The 21,103-nt window shown below is 40.7% G+C and overlaps 1 protein-coding gene across 5 annotated transcripts in view; it reads right to left on the bottom strand.

Moving 5' to 3' along the window:
• The window catches only part of malrd1 (MAM and LDL receptor class A domain containing 1), a 449,554-nt gene that overhangs the window by 345,941 nt on the left and 82,510 nt on the right, over positions 1-21,103 (bottom strand). For all 5 annotated transcript variants that reach the window (XR_015757232.1, XR_015757233.1, XM_043690416.2 and 2 more), the window contains 5 exons: positions 20,752-20,898; positions 16,699-16,805; positions 9,745-9,918; positions 6,741-6,864; positions 1,524-1,676 (listed from right to left, as the gene is read on the bottom strand). Coding sequence is in view for 3 of the 5 variants with exons in the window: in XM_043690416.2 (XP_043546351.2) it covers positions 1,524-1,676; positions 6,741-6,864; positions 9,745-9,918; positions 16,699-16,805; positions 20,752-20,898 (705 nt within the window). In the remaining 2 variants the exon portion in view is untranslated. The remainder of the gene's footprint in view (positions 1-1,523; positions 1,677-6,740; positions 6,865-9,744; positions 9,919-16,698; positions 16,806-20,751; positions 20,899-21,103) is intronic.

The following is a 21,103-nucleotide window of genomic DNA, read 5'->3' as shown; positions in this document are numbered from 1 at the left end:
TAGTTACCCTTTGTCCTTAATGTATTTGTAAAAACCCTTTGAATTCTTCTTAATTCTATTTGCCAAAGCTATCTCATGTCCCCTTTTAGCCCTCCTGATTTCTCTCTCAAGTATACTCCTAATGCCTTTATACACTTGTAAGGATGTGGTGAAAAGTTATTTGTATTTTGGGTATAATTCTTCATCAGAACTGGCTGACCTAAATGCTGTGGAATTCTAGAATCATTAAATCCCTATAGCATGGAAACGGGCCATTTGGCCCAACAAATCCACACCAACCCTCCAAAGAGTAACCCTCCCTGACCCATTCCCCAGCTCTATTATTCTACATTTACCCCTGACTAATGCAACTCACCTACATATCCTTGAACACTATGGGGCAATTTAGCATGGCTAATTCACCTGGCCTGCAAATCTTTGGATTATGGGAGGAAACTGGAGCAGCCGGAGGAAACCCATGCAGACATGGGGAGAATGTGCAAACTCCACACAGACAGTCACCCAAGGCAGGAATCAAACCCGGATCTCTGGCACTGTGAGGCAGTAGTGCTAACCACTGAGCCACTGTTTTGCGCAGAGTGATGATGGACTATGCTGTGTATCTAATAACAACTGATGCATAGAGAAGCCTATGACATGTGTGCCACTAAAGCAACATGGTAAACATGGTTATAAATTAGTCCATAAGACTATAAGATATAGGAGCAGAATTAGGTCATTCGACCAATTGAATCTTCTCCGCAATTCCACCACAGCTGATTTATTTCTTAACCTTATTCGCCTGCCTACTCCCTTTAGCCTTTGATTGTTTTACAATCAAGAATTTATCTATCTCTGTCTTAAGTACTCAATTATTTGGCCTCCACAGTGTACTGTGGCAATGTGTTCCACAGATTCACTACTCTCTGACTGAAAAAACTCCTCATCTCAGTTCTAAAGTCATCTCTTCATGCTGAGGCTGAGCCCTCAGGTCTTGGTCTCTCCTACTAGTGGAAACATCTTCTCCACATCCACTCCATCCATGCCTCTCAGTACTCTGTAAATTTCAATCATCCTTTTAAACTCCATTGAATACAGACCCGGAGTCCTCATACAACAAGTTCTTCATCCCTGAGATCAAAGCAATATTCAAAATAATTTGGCAGAACTTGCCTTGGCTGCTTATCAAATACTGTACAGTGTTTGTGCTTCCAACATTTTCTCTAAGACAAACTCGATTTTCTTGAAGAGAGCCACCACCTGACTCCCAAAACCAGATAAAGTAAAATAGTTAGAAAACAAGTGAAACAATCATTTGCGTTAGGTTATTAGTTCAGATAAAAGCAGAGATACTTTAGTTCAGCCACAGCTGAAAGAAAGAAAAATGAAAAGAATTCTGAAGATTGTTGAGAAATCATCAAAATGTTCCTCAGCAAACCTGACAGCCGGTTTGATGGATAAGAAATGGAGGCAGGCAAGGATCAGAATTAACCAAATTATGCAAAGCAACAAAACTCTAAAGATCTTCCACAATGAATTCCTACCATCAGCTGTATGAGTTGTGTGATCTTGAGCAGGTGCCTGATTCTTGATATTTGGAGGTAAAGCAATGCTTGAGCTTCTGATCCAATCAAAGTTATCATTAGATAAATTCTCAAACCAGCCACAACTATTTTCTTCAAAAGTACACACTGAATCTGAAATAAACAAACAAGTTAGTAATGTTATTTTCTTGTGCACATTACTGGTATAATTTGCTGTATAATATTTATAGTTCCTCCTTTTAGCTTTTCTTCAAAGCTCAGCACATCACAATTGCCAAGTTCAAAAGACAAACTGCAACAGATGGGTTCAACACATAAAACATTTCAGTTCAAACCTAGCATGGGCTTTTGGAGGTTTTCCTCTTTCTTATTCTAGTCCTTGGTGGGTTAGGTTCCTCCAACAGCTGCTAATAATATCACAGATGAGGAATTCCTGGCGTGTATACAGAATAGATATGTGGAACAGTCCAACTTCCGCAGCTACACTGGCACCACCCCCTACCTTTTCCTCTGCTACACTGATGACTGTATCGGCGCTACCTCGTGCTCCCACGAGGAGGTTGAACAGTTCATCCACTTTACTAAGACTTTCCACCCTGACCTCAAATTTACCTGGACCATCTCAGACTCCTCCCTCTCCTTCCTAGACCTCTCCATTTCTATCTCGGGCGACCAACTCAACACGGATATTCACTATAAACCAACCGACTCCCACAGCTTCCTAGATTACACCTCCTCCCACCCTGCCCCCTGTAAAAACACCATGCCATATTCCCTATTCCTTCGCCTCCACTGCATCTGCTCCCAGGAGGACCAATTCCAATACCGAACAACCCAGATGGCCTCCTTCTTCAAAGACCGCTATTTCCCCTCAGACGTGGTTGACGATGCTCTCCACCGTATCTCCTTCACTTCCCGCTCCTCCGCCCTTGAACTCTGCCCCTCCAATTGCCACCAGGACAGAACCCCACTGGTCCTCACCTACCACCCCACCAACCTCCAGATACATCATATCATCCTTCGTCATTTGCGCCACCTCCAAACAGACCCCATCACCAAGGATATATTTCCCTCCCCTCCCCTATCAGCATTACAGAAAGACCACTCCCTCCGCGACTCCCTTGTCAGGTCCACACCCCCCACCAACCCAACCTCCACTCCCGGCACCTTCCCCTGCAACCGCAAGAAATGCAAAACTTGTGCCCACACCTCCCCACTCACTTCCCTCCAAGGCCCAAGGGATCCTTCCATATCCATCACAAATTCACCTGCACCTCCACACACATCATTTACTGCATCTGCTGCACCCGATGTGGCCTCCTCTGCATTGGGGAGACAGGCCGCCTACTTGCGGAACGTTTCAGAGAACACCTCTGGGACACCCGCACCAACCAACCAACCCAACCACCCTGTGGCTGAACACTTTAACTCCCCCTCCCACTCCGCCAAAGACATGCAGGTCCTTGGATTCCTCCATCGCCAGACCATGGCAACACGACGGCTGGAGGAAGAGCACCTCATCTTCCGCCTAGGAACCCGCCAACCACAAGGGATGAATGCAGATTTCTCCAGCTTCCTCATTTCCCCTCCCCCCACCTTATTTCAGTCCCAACCCTCGGACTCAGCACCAACTTCTTGACCTGCAATCGTCTTCCTGACCTCTCCGCCCCCACCCCACTCCGGCCTATCACCCTCACCTTGACCTCCTTCCACCTATCGTATTCCCAATGCCCCTCCCCCAAGTCCCTCCCCCCAACCTTTTACCTTAGCCTGCTTGGCACACCCTCCTCACTCTGTTGAAGAACCTACTAGAGAATAGGCTATCCCAGTCTGCATTTGTGTAATGAGAAAGGAATAACTGGCAACCTCATTGTATGAGGCCCCTTGGAGTTGAGCGACCAATGTAAAGGCATTCTTGATCAAAATGGAGAATGATGTCCGGGTCGTTCTGCTATAACGCGGCAGTTGCATTCCTCTGCAACTCCGCGCTATAGAAAATCATGCTATAGAAAACTGGTATAGAAAATTGCACTGTAGTAGGTCACTGTAGAAAATTGCTGTGCCCATTCATTAAAAAGTTTGCATTATCCAAACAGCGTCCACAATTCAACAATCGCGTTATAGCCAATTCCTGTTAACAAAATGCACGTTATACCAGAACAACCTGTAAGTGATTCTGAGATTAGGGTCTTAAATTTAAAGGCTTGATTTAATTTATTATTGTCACATGTACCTAAGTACAGTGAAATGTTTTGCTCTGCATGCATTACTGGTAGATTATACCATACAAAGGCCATGGGTGATTGAACAGTGCAAGGAATGTAAAGTTACAGCTGCAAAGAAGATGCACAAAAAGCAAGATCAACATTAGATTTGAAATTTGCAAAGTCCATTCAGAAGTTTAATAACAGCTGGGAAGAAGCTGTTCTTTAACTTTGATTTGGAGATGCCGGTGTTGGACTGGGATGTACAAAGTTACAAATAACACAACCACCTGATGAAGGAGCAGCGCTCCAAAAGCCAGTGTGCTTCCAATTAAACCTGTTGGACTATAACTTGGTGTTGTGTGATTTGTTCTTTAACTTGGTATACATATTTAAGCTTTTGTACCTTCTGCCTAATGGAAGAGGTTGGAAGTGATTATAACCAGGGTGGGAGGGGTCTTTGATGATGTTGGCTGCCTCTCCATGGCAGCGAGCAGTGTAGATGGAGTCAATGGATGGAAGGTTGGCTTGCATGATGTTCTGGACTTTGTTCTCAACTTTCTGTAGTTTCTTACAGTCCTGGGCAGAGCAGTTGCCATACCAAGCCGTGATACATCCAGATACAATGCTTTCTATGGTGCATCTGTAAACACGGTGAGGGTCCTTATGGACATGTCAAATTTCCTTAGCCTCCTGAAGAAGAAAAGACATTGTTGTGCCTTCTTGACTGCATCATCACATCAACATGATTGGTCCAGGACAGATTGTTGATGATCTCACTCCTAGGAACTTGATGTTCTCGATCATCTCCACCTCGGCTCCATTGATGTAGGTAGGGGCACATCCCCCTCCTTGCTTCCTCATGTTGATGATCAGCTGTTTAGTTTACTGACATTGAGACAGAGAGATTTTTGTTTGCACCACTTCATCAAGCATACTTTCTCTTTTCTGTATTCTGTCTCGTCATTGTTTGATATCCAGCCTTCAATAGTAGTGCTGTCAGTGAACCTGTAGATGGTGTTAGGATGAAATTTGGCCACACAGCTGTGAATGTACAGGGAGTACAGTAGAGGGTTAAGTATGCATCTTTGTGGGGTGCCTGTGTTGAGGATTATCCTGGAGGAGGTGCTGTTGCCTATCTTTACTGATTGTGGTCTGTGGGTCAGGAAATCAAGGGCCCAGTTGCACAAGGCAGAGCAGAGATTAGATTAAATTAGATTTCTACAGTGTGGAAACAGGCCCTTCGGCCCAACAAGTCCACATCTTTGGATTGTGGGAGGAAACTGGAGCACCCGGAGGAAACCCACGCAGACACGGGGAGAATGTGCAAACTCCACACTGACAGTTGCCCGAGGCTGGAATCGAACCGGGGTCCATGGTACTGTGAGGCAGCAGTGCTAACCACTGAGCCACCGCGCAGAGACCTAGGTTTTGGAATTTGGAGGTTAGCTTAGTTGGGATTATAATGTTGAAGGTGGAGCTGTAGTCAGTAAGTAGATGAAGGACTTTTGCCCGAAATGTCGATTTTCCTTCACCTCGGATGCTGCCTGATGCTGTGCTTTTCCAGCACCACTCTAATCTCGACTCTAGTTTCCAGCATCTGCAGTCCGAGTTTTTACCTAGTCAGTAAGTAGAAGCCTGACGTAGGTATCCTGATCATCCAGATTTTCCAGGAATAAGTGTAGAGTTAGAGAGATGGTATCCGTAGGTTCACTCTCCAGAAGGCTGATCTGATATCTGCAGCAGTGACTGAGGGAACAGGCATTTCTGGGGCTGTCGGGGCAGGTGACACCGTCTCACTGACCTTCTGCTCAAACTGAGCACAAAAAGCATTGAGTGCATCAGGGAGAGATGTATTTTTTGAGGAAACAACAATGATTGAGGCAGGTGTTGACTCGGATGACTAGGATAGACTGGGGACCACTACTTAATGGGATGACAGTAGAAAGATAAAGGCAAACGTTCAAAGAATCTCAAACCTTTATGGTATATGACACATTTCTGACACAGACCAGTTGAATGTGGCCAGCTGCCATACTGACCATTACTCAACTATATTAAACTTCTGAAATGGATGCATGTGATCACATTTCTAAGCCCCTGCATTAGTTTTGATTTAATCCTGAGGGAGCAGTAAACTCATCCAGGAGACTAAATTTCTTATAAAGAAAATTATGGGAATGATTTGTTTTCCTCCCAAGAACTGTGCTTTAAAGAAAAATAACAGAAAGATTCCAGGTGTCTCCTTTCATATATGAGTCATGGTTTCTCTCTCCTCCCTTTGATTCTACTACAAAAACACCACCAGGGTTTTGGGCTATCCTACCTTTTGGGAACCCATATAATGTCTTGAGATGGTTCATGGATGACGACCAAAGTGATCAGCATTAGTACCAGTGACTGCATCCACTGTCTGCTGATCCAGACAGGAGGCGAAGTGCAGAGAGGGAATACCAGTATAAAGGTGCAACTCACTGACGGTCATACCTGATGGAAACTCTGCAAGCAGAGGTACAGTTTCCTTGACATTTCTGATCACAAATGAACATTAAGTTGTGGCAGACATCAGCCATGTATCCAGGAGATGTGGAAGTCACCAGTACCTCAACAGTTCTATTTCTAGATCTTTCCACAAACGTATTGAGAATCTTTCAGTCAGTCGCCATTAGTGTGTTTATGCATGATACTGACGTAGTGCTTGCCAGAGCCAGCAATTACATTAACTTTGCCTGCAATAATCCTTGCCAAACTGATGGGCACGTAATTTTTGTGACTCTTACCTTAAAATGAGCTTAGGCCATAAAATTCAATAAGGTACAGGATCTAATTCCTAGTTTCAATAAAATTGAGCACTCCAGGACATAAACAGCTCATTGTTATGTCACTATGAACAAATACAACAAAATAATACACATCATAACCGGCTAATACAACGGAATACGCAACAGCTTGCAGTGTTTTTTTGCCACTTGATTATTAAGTTGCTTGAAATGAATTATCTTTAAGTACTCACCTTTATGTTCTGTGAAGGCTGTAGGAAGCATTGCATTTGATACAACACACCCTGGAGTTAAACTCATGTCATCAAGAGCAATAAATGCATTAGGCATTCCCAATACACTGCCTTGCAGAAGAAACTATAATGAAAGAAGATGAGAAAGAAGTGGATAAGCAAACTTCCAAATACTGTCAATTGTCAAGTCATTATTTTTCGAAGACTATTTGTTGAAAAGATTTCATTTATATAGCATCTTTACAAACATTCCAAGGTAGAACTCCGTCAGCCAACAATAACAAGGGACTATATTTTTCACGTAGAAGGCAAGAGATTTTGAAGGGATTTGAGGAAAGATTGTTTTTCACCCAGAAGGTGCTGTAGGTCTGGAATGCACTGCCTGCGAGAGTAGATGAGGTGGGAAACCTCATAGCCTTTAAAAAGTATTTGGAAGACCACTTGAATTGTCATAACATTCACAGTTATCGGCTAGTACTGGAAAGTGGGATGAGTGTATATTTAGCATAGTTTTGGTGGTACAGATTTGAGGGGCTGAAGTGTCTCTTCTGTACTATATGATTCTATGAGTCAGCAAACATCAGCTGAAAAACAGACTTCCCTATGCACATAAAAGGGTTCTGCACAACTGCAACACAAGTTGCACTCCAAAGTTGTCCTGCTTAGTTGAGGATGTTTCCAGAAGTTATCATCTCTAGCATGTAACAGTCGGCTCCCCAATCATCTCAACTTCTGAGTACCCGGTCTTTAGAGCAAGCATCAGGTAAGATTGTCTCCTGCACAACATTGGTTGGCTAGTCTACAACCGGAACATTCTACAGGCATGCGGCTCTGGTCACCACATTATAGGAAGGATGTGACTGCGCTGATCCTAACCCTGTTGCAGAAGAGATTTAATAAGATCCTGCGTAGGAAGAAGGATCTGAACTATGAAGAGTGTCTGGAGAGGCCAGAGCTTGTTTTCCTTTGAGCAACGGAGGCTGAGAGGCAACCTGATGGAGGTACATAAAATTATGAGAGACATAAATAGCATGGATATGAAAATACTTTTCCATTAGTAAAGGGGTCAGTAATCAGGGACATAGATTTAGGATAAATGGTAGAAGGCTAAGAGATGAGGAGAGAAACAATTGCTTTGTGAAAATCAATGATGTAGTGGTAACATCATTGGACTGATAAGTTAGTACCCAGTGATCTGAGGATATATTTCAAATCCCACTGTGGCAGATAATGAATTCAACAAAAATCTGGAAATTATATTTAGTCTAATGGTGATCATGTATTGATTGTCATAAAGACTCACTTGTTTCACTAATGTCCTTTAGGGAATGAAATCTACCATCCTCACATGGTCTAGCCTACATGTGACTCCAGACCCACAGCAATTGTTTAACTCTTAACTGCTGACTTGGCAAGTAGGGATGGGAAACAAATGTTAGCCAGCAACACTCAAATCTTGTAAATAAATAGAAATAAAACCAAATGGGTGGTGGGAATCTGGAACTCATTGTTTGAAAATATATTTGAGTCAGGTACTCACGGAACATTTAAGCAGGATTTAGATGCTACCCTCCAGGGCTATGGGCACCAAATACTGGAAAATGGGATTAATTTGTGAGACATGGGCCGAATGGTCTCCTTCTATGCTGTAAACATCTTTGAGTCAATGAACCATTTAATCCCTTCTGTCCTGTACACTATCCCAGAAATTTTCTTTGTTCTTCTTATCCCTCCCTCTTTCAATTGGCTAAAACATTTCTATTTTCCTGCAGTTCTGAAGAGGAGTCATATTTGACACAAAGCCTTAATTTTGTTTCTCTCTCTGCTATCAGACCTGCTGAATACCTCTAAAACGTTCTCTCTTTCTAATACTCTACCAACTCACAATTCAAAGAAGAAGGTCAAATGCTATTTCTAATCCATTTGGCTTTTTATTGGTTTCAGTCATACATGCGGTTCAAGAAGAACTCAAGATAGGATTCCTGTTTTCATGCATACAGGAGGCAGAAATAGACCTTTCACTTCTTGAAACTATTCTGCTGTTCAGAAATGATATTTAATCTGTGATCTTTCAAATATATTTCTGGAAAGAAGTCTCGCTAAAATTAGGGGTTAAGGTCAAAAAAGTGTTATTGACAATAAAGCTTAAAAAGCATTCAAAATATTTTGCATGTAGGGACTTGCCCCTCCTGACATCAATACAAGAATCCCACAGAAGAGAGATACACGCTTAAAGTCACAGAGGACACCTTTTGTTTTGTAAACTGTCAGAACAGCCATCACAGTGGTATACAGTAAAATCCTGCCATTCCTGAGAATACATTTCGGAAAATTTCAGACAGTGATTTTTGCAAACAGCGATCTTGGCAGGCTGCACAAGTGGTATTCAGAGTGCACACTTTCATAGGAAAACATACAGGTAAACCTATGCTGCACTCCTTCCAAAGTTAATATAACTTTCCTAAGCTGTGGTGCTCAGAACACTAGGTAATAAAGAAATATTTTGAAAGCTTCAGCACTCTTAACACAGCACTTGACTTTTCTCATAGATTATGCGCTCAAACCCTAATATGGGGCTTGAATATAAAAGAACTGAGCCAACCTGACACAATGCAGTCAGTTTAAATCTTGTAGACGTTTGTATGAGGGTTACTACTAACTTGTGAAATTTGTCAGCTGCAGCAAGCTATTAAGAGAGATAGACTGACAGACAGAAAAAGCAATTTGCTCTAAGAGATCCGTTTCACCTAGATCTTTCCTCTTTTCAGGAACACATTCAGTTGTCTGTTAAACACAGTTTACTACCTGTTTCAATAGAATTGCCTGGTATTTAATTTCACAGCTCTATTTTATTTTGTGTAGAAGGAATTTCAATCTTGCTTCTTATTCCTAAGTTCATTTTTTACTTGTTGAGTAAAATAAAGTTGAGATTCTCAGAATCAGTAAATGCAAGTGCAGTTGTAACTATCAGTATATTCCAGATACCATTATGCTCATTTCTCACCTGGAAAGGTACCATGGTCTCTGCTCCATGGGCTTCCACAGAAATCTCTACTTTTGCCCACTCTTTGTTTGTTGGTGTAGTAAGGTCAGCAGCTTTTTTCATTTGCCCTCCAGCTGTGGTTTTTATATACACAGACATGTTAGCTCCTTCTGTTATCTGGTACCAGATCCTTAACTGATTGAAAATGAAAGAGAATCGTAAGAATAATTGATAATTTATTTCAAAAAATAAATAAATACTCTACGTATTGAAGACTTCCCAATCCATGTAAGACATCTTCTGAAGCTTTGAGTAATTGCTTGTAGATATTCTCTAAACAACCTGTTTGATGATATTATTACACAGCTCTGGAGCAGTTGGAACTTGAATCCAGAAGCAGGTCTTCAACTTCAGAATTAGGGACATTACCGCTAAAAGCCCTACAATAGTTGCCACAAAAGGAATGTATTCACCTGTGAACTCAAACAAACTACATCAAATCATGAATTGATCATTGATCAGAACTGTTCTGTTCAGTCCATAAAGATGAGCCAAGACTCTGGTAGTGTGCCATTTTAATTTGCCATGTTGGTCTCACATCAATCTCTTTGTCTTTGGCCGACTGCTTCTTTCCAGTGAGGTTCATGCAAGCTGTAGTTGTCATACAGTCTCAGAGATGTACAGCATGGAAACAGACCCTTTGGTCAAACTCATCTAGTCCCATTTGCCAGCAGTTACCTCATAACCCCTCCAAACCCTTCCTATTCATTTACCTATCCAGGTGCCTTTTAAATGTTGTAATTGTACTAGTCTTCACCACTTCCTCTGGCAGCTCATTCCATTCACATGCCCCGCTTTGCGTGAAAAAGTTGCCCCTTGGGTCCCTTTTAAATCTTTCCCCTCTCACCCCAAACCTATGCCTTCTAGTTCTGGACCTCCCCACCCCAGGAAAAAGACCTTGTCTATTTATCCTATCCATGCCCCTCATGATATCATAAACCTCTATAAGATCACCCCTCAGCCTCTGATACTCCAGGGATAACAGCCCCAGTCTATTCAACTTCTCCCTAAAGTATGTTACATCCTTCTAGACACAACACCAAATTCAGGAATTTCAGACCATGATCTCTGTCTCCATTTAGTTTTCTGTTCATTGCATGTTTTGATTTTACTTTGGTTTTGTTTTGGGTGGCAGTTCTTTATCACTCACAACCCTTCAGCTACATCTTTTGTTCTTTTTGTCATTTGCTGTCTTCCATCTTCCACCCTCCATACAGACCTTTCCTTTTTAATCTTATATCACATTTAAACTGCTAAATTCCTACAACGTTTCTTACTTTCCTACCACTGACTTTAAATTTTAACTTGGTTTTTGTCTGATGTCTGAGCATTTCCAGAAGTTTCTGCTTATATTCTGCTTATACTGTGAGGGGCAGTTCATGCATCACGAACCTTATTGGATTCTTTGAGGATGTGACAAAACACGTTGATGAAGGTAGAGCAGTGGATGTGGTATACATGGATTTTAGCAAGGTGTTTGATAAGGTTCCCCATGGTAGGCTCATTCAGAAAGTAAGGAGGCATGGGATACAGGGAAATTTGTCTGTTTGGATATAGAATTGGTTGGCCAATAGAAGACAAAGGGTGATTGTAGATGGAAAGTATTTAGCCTGGAGCTCGGTGACCAATGATGTATCACAGGGATCAGTTCTAGGACCTCTGCTCTTTGTGATTTTATAAATGATTTGGATGAGGAAGTAGAAAGATGGGTTAGTAAGTTTGCCGATGACATGAAGGTTGGTGGAGTTGTGGACAGTGTGGAGGGCTGCTGTAGGTTGCATTGAGACATTGACAGGACTGGGCTGATAAGTGGCAGATGAACTTCAACCTAGAAAAGTGTGAAGTCATTCACTTTGGAAGGTCGAATTTGAATGCAGAATACAGGGTGAAAGGCAGGATTCTTGGCAATGTGGAAGAACAGAGGGATCCTGGGATCCATGTCCACATGTCCTGCAAAGTTGCCATCAAAGTTGACAGGGTTGTTAAGAAGACATATGGTGTGTTGGCTTTCATTAGCAGGGGGAATTGAGTTTAAGAGCTGCGAAGTTATGCTGCAGCTGTATAGAGTCCTGGTTAGACCACACTTGGAATATTGTGTTCAGTTCTGGTCGCCTCGTTGTAGGAAAGATGTGGAAGCTTTAGAGAGGGTGCAGATGAGATTTACCAGGATGCTGCCTGGACTGGAGGGTATGTTTTATGAAGAAAGGTTGAGGGAGCTACGGTTTTTCTCATTGGAGAAAAGAAGGATGAGAGGTGGCTTGATAGAGGTGTACAAGATATTGAGAGGCATAGACAGAGTTGATGCCAGAGACTTTTCCCATGGCGGAAATGTCTACTACGACGGGTATAATTTTAAGGTAATTGGAGGAAGGTTTAGAGGAGATGTCAGAGGTAGGTTCTTTACACAGAGAGTGGTGGGTCTGTGGAATGCACTGCCAGTGGTGGTAATAGAGTCAGATACATTAGGGACATTTAGGTGACTCTTGGTTGGCACATGGAAGATAGTACATTGAAGGGTATGTAGTTTAGTCTGATCTTAGAGTAGGATAAAAGGCCAGCACAACATCGAGGGCACTGTGCTGTACAGTTCTATGTTCTATGAATTATTACATCAGCTCAGTGACACTGCGAAGATGGTGGCCTAGTGATATTATTAGTTGACTGTTACTCTACAGATCTAGGTAATGGTCTGGGAACCTAGATTTAAATCCTGCCATGATAGATGGTGGAATTTCAATTCAATGTAAACCAAAAATCTGGAATGAAGAGTATAATGATGAGCATGAATTTATTCAACTTAATGTTTGAGAATACTTAAAATTGCAACAATGAAAACTTCTAGAATTTTTATGGTCATGTTATTTAAAACTGTCCTGTGAATAAGATGGAACTTAAGAAGAGAAGGATTTCATATACTGTATATATCACATTTTGCAGCTTCGTTTTGCAGAATGAATATGATCACCTTGTTATTGTGATTTCTTGTTCATTTTTAGTCCACTTGATATTATATTGCTACTTATCCGTATTCATCCATGTACCGAGCAAGAATCAGTTTGTCTTCCATAAAAAACTATTTATTTTTATCCCTTAGCTCAATACAAATACTGGTTTGCTCTTTCACATTCCTCAGAGCATGGGTGCAGTTCTGGAATCCACATTACACGAGGGATATGATTGTGCTGGAGAGGGTGCAGAGGAGGTTTACTGGGGGAGCTGAGGAGTTTTGGTTTTGAAGAGTTTTCCTTGGAACAGAGGAAACTGAAAAGGTTGTGATTGAAGGGAGACAAGGAGTTAGGACAGCCAGAAGAGGCCATGAAATGACCTTGGGAAACAGGATAAAGGAAAATCCCAAAGCTTTATATATATATATATATATATATATATATATAAGGGGCAAGAGGGTAACTAGGGAAAGGGTAGGTCCACTCACAGGCATAGGAGAAATTTTATGCATGGAGCCAAAGGAAGTGGGTGAGGTCCTTTACAAATACATCAGTGTTCACAAAAGATAAGGACATGATGGATGGTGAATCTGGAGAGAGGTATGTTGATATTCTAGGGTATGTCAGTATTAAAAAAAGGAGGTACTGGGTGTTATAAAAAGTATTAAGGTAGTCAAGTTCCCAGGACCTGATGGGCTCTATCCCAAAATACTGAGGCAGGGGAGGGAGGAAATTGCCGAAGCCTTGTCCAAAATCTTTGTATCCCCTTCAGTCACAGGCAAGTTCCTAGAGACCTGAAGAATAGCCAGTGATATTCCTTCATTTAAGAAGGGCAATAGGGATAATCCAGGAAATGCAGGTCAATTAGCCTTACATTAGTAATAGGGAAATTATTGGAGAAGATTCTTGGGGACAGGATTTACTTACATTTGGTAAAATATGGACTTATTAGTGACAGGCAGCATGGCTTTTTGGGGGGGGAAGTTGTGTCTCACAAACTTGATTGAGTTTATGGAGGAAGTGTCAAAGATGCTGGGTGGCACAGTGGCACAGTGGTTAGCACTGCTGCCTCACAGCGCCAGAAACCCGGGTTCAATTCACGCCTCAGGCGACTGACTGTGTGGAGTTTGCACGTTCTCTCCGTGTCTGCGTGGGTTTCCTCCGGGTGCTCCGGTTTCCTCCCACAGTCCAAAGATGTGCAGCCCAGGTGAATTGGCCATGCTAAATTGCCCGTAGTGTTAGGTAAGGGGTAAATGTAGGGGTATGGGTGGGTTGCGCTTCGGCGGGGCGGTGTGGACTTGTTGGGCCGAAGGGCCTGTTTCCACACTGTAAGTAATCTAATTTAATCTAATCTATGATTGATGAGAGCAGAGTGGTGGATATTGTCTACATGGACAAGGTCACGCATGGCAGGCTGATAGAGAAGGTGAAGTTACATGGATTCCGCAGTGAACTGGGAAGATGAATACAGAACTAGCTTGGACATAGAAGACAGAGAGTAGTGGGGAAAGAGTGTTGTTATGATTGGTGGGCTGTGACCTGTGGTGATCCACAAGGAGCAGTGCAGGGACCCTAGTTGCTTATAATATAGATAATTGATTTGGAGGTGAATGTCGGTTATCTCATTAGTAGATTTGTGGACAACACAAAGGTTGGGGAATGCAGATAGTGAAGATTGCCAGAGGATACAACAGAATATAGATAGTCTAGAGACTTGGGTAGAGACATGGCAGATGGAATTTAATCTGGGTAAATCCAGGATGATGCATTTTGGAAGGTTGAATGCATGAGGGAAGCATACAGTAAATTTCTAAACCCTTAGAACCATTAACATACAGCAGAACCTAAGTGTACAGGTCCACATTTCCCTGAAGGTGACAATTCAAGTGGATAAGGTGATTAAGAAGGTGTGTAGCATGCTCGTCTTCTTTGGTCAGGGCATTGACTACAAAAATTGGCAAGTTCTGTTGCAGCTATGCAGACCTTGAGTATAGTCACATTTGGAATATTGCATCCAGTTCTAATTGCCACACTACCAGAAAGATGTAACAGAAATTGTTACCAGGATGTTGCCTAATTTGGAGGGTGTGAGCTATAAGGAGAAATTGGACAAAACTGGTTTGCTTTCACTTGAATATCAGAGGCTGAGGGGCAGCCTGATAGAAATTTACAAAATTATGAGCGGCATGGATAGAATGGATGGTAGTATTTTTCTAAGAGTAACAATATCAATTACTAGGGAATATAGGTTAAGGTAAAAAAAGGGGCAAAGTTTAAAAGTGGTGTGAGAGGCAAGTTTTCTTATACAGTTCGTGGTAAGTGCCTGGAATGTGCTGCCGGAGAAGGTGGTGGAAGCAGATATAGTTGCAATGTTTAAGAAGCATCTTGACAGATCCATGAATAGTCAGAGAATGAAGGGAAACTGGCCACATAGAGACACAAGGGTTTTACTTTAGAAAGGCGAGACGTGTCAGTGCAGGCTTGGTGGGCTGAAGGGCCTGTTTATGTGCTGTACTGTCCTTTGTTCTCGAGAACGGAAATGTACAAAATTATGAGGATATGGACATGGTAGATGGGAAGAAATGTGTCCTCTTAGTAGAAGATCAATGTGTATTCCAACGACCATCAGCTGGTTCCTCATATCTTTGAGCGTGTCCTTAAATTGATTCACCCTTTTACAATATTGTCATTTGAGATTCATTTTAAAAGGAATGAGCTTATTTTCCATGATGGTAGAGAAGATGCAAAAACCACTCAAGTGCTTAAAGGAAGATTATTAGTAAGGTCAGGTAAAACAATGATTTAAAACAGAAAAATCCTGACTGTACAGATACACTCTACAAAAACAGTCAACAAAAGGAATTCTGAAATCTGACACAAGTTTATAAATGTAGTCCAAAAGCATGACCTATAGGGGACCAGGCTGCCAGGCCTATCCCTTCCCTGAGCACTCTAGTTCACATTTTTAAGTTCAAACTCCAGCAATTCTCTTACTTTTACAGTCAAATCCTGCATCTGACCAAAAGTGTGAACAAGTATCTCAAAGGATGTCTGCAACATACTGTTGAAGGTATCAGTGGCCAGACAGCTAAATACCATTTTTGCAAAAGTTAAACCAGCCTTTTGTACAGCATGTACTCCCCCACATTCCTTTATCATAAAGCAGCTGAAATTTTTAGTTTGCAGAAAATGTGCTATTCTTTTATTTAAATAATGTTCAAACAGTTGACCGTGGTGAAATTTATTTTATCTAAGATCCTTTAATCATTTATATAATGCCTTAAGTGTTCAAATAAAACAAAATGGCTTTGAAATGGGCATAGGCAGGGAACTGGGGTTGAGGTAGAAGACCAACCACAATCAAATTGAATGGTGGAGCAGTTTCAAGGGGTCATATTGACTACTCTTGCTCTTATTTATTTGTAAACTAACAGATATTCACAGATGCCTGAGAGGCTGCAAGAATTGCTGTAACGATATGGCCATTTTAAATTCAGATCACAGTCGTTGGAATGATAATGAATTTGAACAACAGATTTGTTGGTATGACTGACATCATTTCTCAATAATTCATTGTAGTCTACCATCAGCCCATTTAACACATTTGTCTCCGTGAGAAAAATGTGATGTGAAGTTTCTTGGGATTCCTCCAGCTCAGCCTAAAACTTTGGCATAAAATAAGCTTAAGGACAAACTTCTGCCAATGTTACATCGGCTGCACAGGAGAAGTCTCATGGGAATTCATCCTCTTGTCCAACATAAATACAGGATGGTAATGAGACCCGGAGCATCAGAAAACAGCAATGACAAGAGATAGAAGAAATAAATTGCCACGACCATCTGCTACAAAATCTGTAAGGGGCATCTCAAGCCAACAAACTCTTCAAAATTCGACATGTTGCAGTATTTATTTTGTTTTCTTCTCATCAGCCTCCATTTTAAACAAATTACTTTTTAGAAATATAATTACCTGACATGGAAGACCATCGACTAATTGATTCTTTAAAACAGGAATGCCAAGTTGAATCATATGCGTTGATTTATGTTCTGAGGTTGCTTTGAAATAGATGAACATTCCTATCATATAAGAGAACGTAAAAACAATTACTTTATTTTAGAGGTATTCAATTTGTATAATGCTTTTTTCTTATGAATGCATTTTTACCCAGCCACAATTTGAATTACTGCAGGATAAATATAAACATTTCACACTGGAAACTTTACCAAACTATACAAGGCACTAGGGTTTGGATCCATTCCTTACTGTCCAAGAGGGTTGTTAAGAGCCAATCAGGTGGGAGGGAGGGGTAAACAGCAGATCCCAGAGGATAACCCAAGTTTATTGAAAGGTGTTTGATTTAGAAATATTAATAATTATTTCTTCTAGAATTTGGATTTAAAACTAGTGATATTTGAGTGTTACAGAGGTTTATATAGTGAAGAGGTTTAAAAGTTAATTAAGTTAATCTTTCCTGAACCATGATATTAAACCAATATGTGTCAGAGAGCAAGAAACTGCAAGGACTCCTGGACTGTTTATGAATATTTGTTTATATTGTGAGGGGTTACAATAGGAAAAATGAACATTAAGGCTCAGCTGTAGCAGAAGCTAAGATGTTTTATATTTAGTTCAGTTTGAGGGAGACATGACTGAAGTCAAATACAAGCATTGATTCTCCTAGAAAAGGAGATTGTTTAGAGCAGTTAAAGGAATAAATTACCTCAGTGTAAGGAAAGGTTCCTGACCAGAAGTGTTTAGTTAGAAACCTACTTTGGTATTCAAAACTGAGAAAATCTAAGATCTCAGTTGTGGAAGTATTTAAGAAATGGAAGCAGGCCATTCAGCCCATTGAGTCCACACCAAGCCTCTGAAAAGCATTCCACTTTAGACCTTCCTCGAACCTATCCTTTCATTTCCTATGGCTAAACCACCTAGCCTGCATGTCATTGGACATTATGGACAATTTAGTGTGGCCAACTAACCTGCACATCTTTGGACTGTGGGAGGAAACCAGAGCACCTGGAGGAAACCAACACAGACAAAAAAAGGATGTGTAAACTCCATCAGCCAGTCACCTAAGAGTGGAATTGAACCTGGGTCCCTAGTGTTGTGAGGCAGCAGTGCTAACCATTGAGCTACTGTGTCATCCAGTCTTATAAGAAAAGGCCTTATATCACAGACAGCAAGATCTATGAAAATGTAGTTCAGTATGATGGCATTGGGTGGTAGATAACAATGTTTTGCCATTGTTTTGAAATCTTTCAAACCAAGTTAGGTTAGATCCCTTGATTTCATTTATTTTAGTTTTATTTCTTCTGTATAATTTTATTGTTAAAATCAAATCTGCAGGCTTGTGTGCTTATGTTGCAGTGAAAGACTGCAACATTAAAATTGGAGAAGAAAAATGAAAAAATGAGTCATATTTCATTCTGGGACTTGACTTGCCCAGTAGCAAACTCAGCTGGGCTCATAACACAAATTCTTTATCAAGTGAGAGATTGGCTGAACTGGACAAGTTGAGATTTTCCCATTGTTTTTCCAGACCTTATTGTAACGTATGCAAGATATCTGCATTAAGAGGAAAGTGGAGGAAAACAGTCCTCGGCGCCTCATCCCAAAGGAAATGAAAATGACTTGTTTAATGAGCAGTCAATCCAATACTGCCTGCTTTGCATCCCTACAGTAATGTTTTATCCCTGACAGTATTCAGACCATCATCAACTTATATGTTTGGCTGAATGTTTGATCATAGACAGAAGTGAAATATTAGGCTTATATTCCTTATTGATGTGTCCAAGCCTATTATCATGGTCTCACCTCCACTTTATTAGGGCCACAATTAGTTAAACCAGCTCCTTCCTGGATAAATCCATTCTCCATCCCTGCAATATACTCCTCACCCTCATGCAAAGATTCCCTCACCCCATAACACACACTCCTTCCCTTCAAAATACTCTTCTCCCTCTTGCAAGACCATCACCACTCCCCAACCTCACCATAATACACACTCACTCCCTAAATCAGTCTGTAGTTTTTAGTATCGGCGTTTGTTTATTCTCAGCTCATATTTCCTTCTGACATGAACAGAGAGGCAGCCCATTAAACCAGATAGAAACATTGATTACAACAACTGCCACTGAATCAACTTTTTCATATAAAATTAGAATTGCAAAATCCAATCTCCAAAACATTAGAAGAAATGTGGAATATGCCCATAATCAGAAATGAATGTAATTATGGTTAAAAATCTCAGAATTCTATGCCAAAATATTATTTTGTCTTATTCATTCACTGTAAAAATATTGCTATGGAGCTGTTTTACAGATTGAAAAATAACCTTTGCGCAGCAGCACTGAGAAAACACTATTGCCTTTTCAACATTTCAGTATTGTCAGCGAAACACTTTGCCAGTTTCAAGTTGCTGAAACTAAGAAAGAAGGGTCAGAGTTCAAGTTGTTTACCCCAAGTGCTTCTACAGCAGATAAAATAAACAGGACATCCATCAGGACGATACAATATTGTGTCACATTTATTTTCAAGGGTCAGTGTGGTCATACAGTCTTTCAGACATTCACACTCGCTCCAAGGCCTAATGTTAGAACAACAATCTGTATTTATTTGGCACCTTTAATACAACAAAATATCCAAGCAGCTTCTTATAAAGTTATAGGACCAAGTTACAGAGGTTGAAATAGAAAACCTTAGCAATAGTGCAAACGTAAGGATGGAAGGTCAGCTTGAGGTAAAATGTGACACCAACATTACAAATAGAGAGGTTTAATCTCAGGCTGTTGACAGGGAGAATGATGGGAGTCAGTAATTAGTAGACAGAATAGGGACTAAAAGCAAAGGCTTCAACAAGGTTAAATATAATGATAATCAAATTTTTAGTAATCAACACTGGTGGCAGAATTTATGAATGAGGTCATCTGTGTGATAGTCTGAATACATATTTTGTTGAATCTCCATGCTTGTAGCAACAAATAAGAGTGCCACTCCACTATTTGATGAGTTTGATAGCTTACAATAGTCCCAGGCACCCCTCTTTTCTATTCCTTATGGGATTTTGAAATTCCTTTGTGTGATATCATGTGCATGAATGTTAATCATCAAACTCCTTTGATTGTATTTTAATAGGGCTCTTAAACAAATAGATTAACATTGCCATGACAATAATGAACAAATCAATTTAACAGAATTATGTGTAGCTTTGTATACTAAATAGCTTAAAATTTCTACATAAATAAGGTGTTCAAGCAACGATGCCTACACCAATTGTTCATCTTTACGTTTCTCATTTCTAGATGTCCTTCTATTCTCTAATTGTGATTTCATTATTTTTTGACCACCAATACTAAACTGACTGATCTGCAATTTCCTGGACATGTTCTGTCTCCCTTTTTAAATGTAAGAATTACCTGAGCTGTCTATCAGTCTTCTGCTATAAACATCATATGCTGATTCATGATTATATATGTGTTTTAAAGCACTCTGAAATATTCCACAAAGCTTAATCATATGACCTAGCAATGTGACTATAATTTAGCCACTTTCTCCTTTTTTAATTTATTCACAGATGTGGGTGCCTTTGCCTAGGTCAGCACTTATTACCCATCCCTAATTGCCAGAGGGCAGTTAATAGACAGCCATATTGCTGTGGGTCTGGAGTCACATGTAGGCCAGACCAGGTAAGGATTGCAGTTTCTTTCCCTAAAGGATATTAGTGAACAAGATGAGATTTCCCAGCAAATCGGAAATAGTTTCATGGTCATCATTACACTCTTAATTCCAGATTATTATTGAATTCAATTTTCACTATCAACCACGATGGGATTCGAAATCAGGTCCTCAGGATATTACCTCGCTCTCTGGATTAATAGTGTAGCGATAATAGCATGAGAATATCACCTCTCCCTAAACTGGTATGTTTATCTGTAAACAACTTGGTTTGATGAGCAATCTTCCAGTCTGCTCAGGATTCTATTGAACATAAGCAATAAAATTACAACTGGAAGTACTCACCTTGGCTGGTGTTTGTTGTGTGGTCTGTAATAGATAATCCTAACCCAGAGGATGTTCGGCCTTGTCCTCTCACCCACACAGAACCATTCGATGGTAGCTGCATCCACTCACAAAAACCAGACTCAAAGTTACACAAAGTATAATTTGCTGGAAAACAAAAAAAGAAGTAGGTTACTGTTAGGATACTTAGAGAGCTTCAAAGCAGTGTAGTACGGAGGTCTCCCCTTCCCTTTTAAGCTGCATTGTTAAAGTGAGAAACCTTGAAGAATAAAAGCAAAGATGAATTAAAATCAAATTAATCTTTTTATTTACTCCTTAAATATAGCACAAATATAATTTTGCTAGGAAACAA

This window comes from Chiloscyllium plagiosum, unplaced genomic scaffold (genome assembly GCF_037043375.1).
Source record: "Chiloscyllium plagiosum isolate Xiang-an unplaced genomic scaffold, Cpla_swu_hap1 HiC_scaffold_5, whole genome shotgun sequence".
In the NCBI taxonomy this organism is placed as follows: Eukaryota; Metazoa; Chordata; class Chondrichthyes; order Orectolobiformes; family Hemiscylliidae; genus Chiloscyllium; species Chiloscyllium plagiosum.
This window is presented reverse-complemented; position numbering and strand designations above follow the sequence as displayed.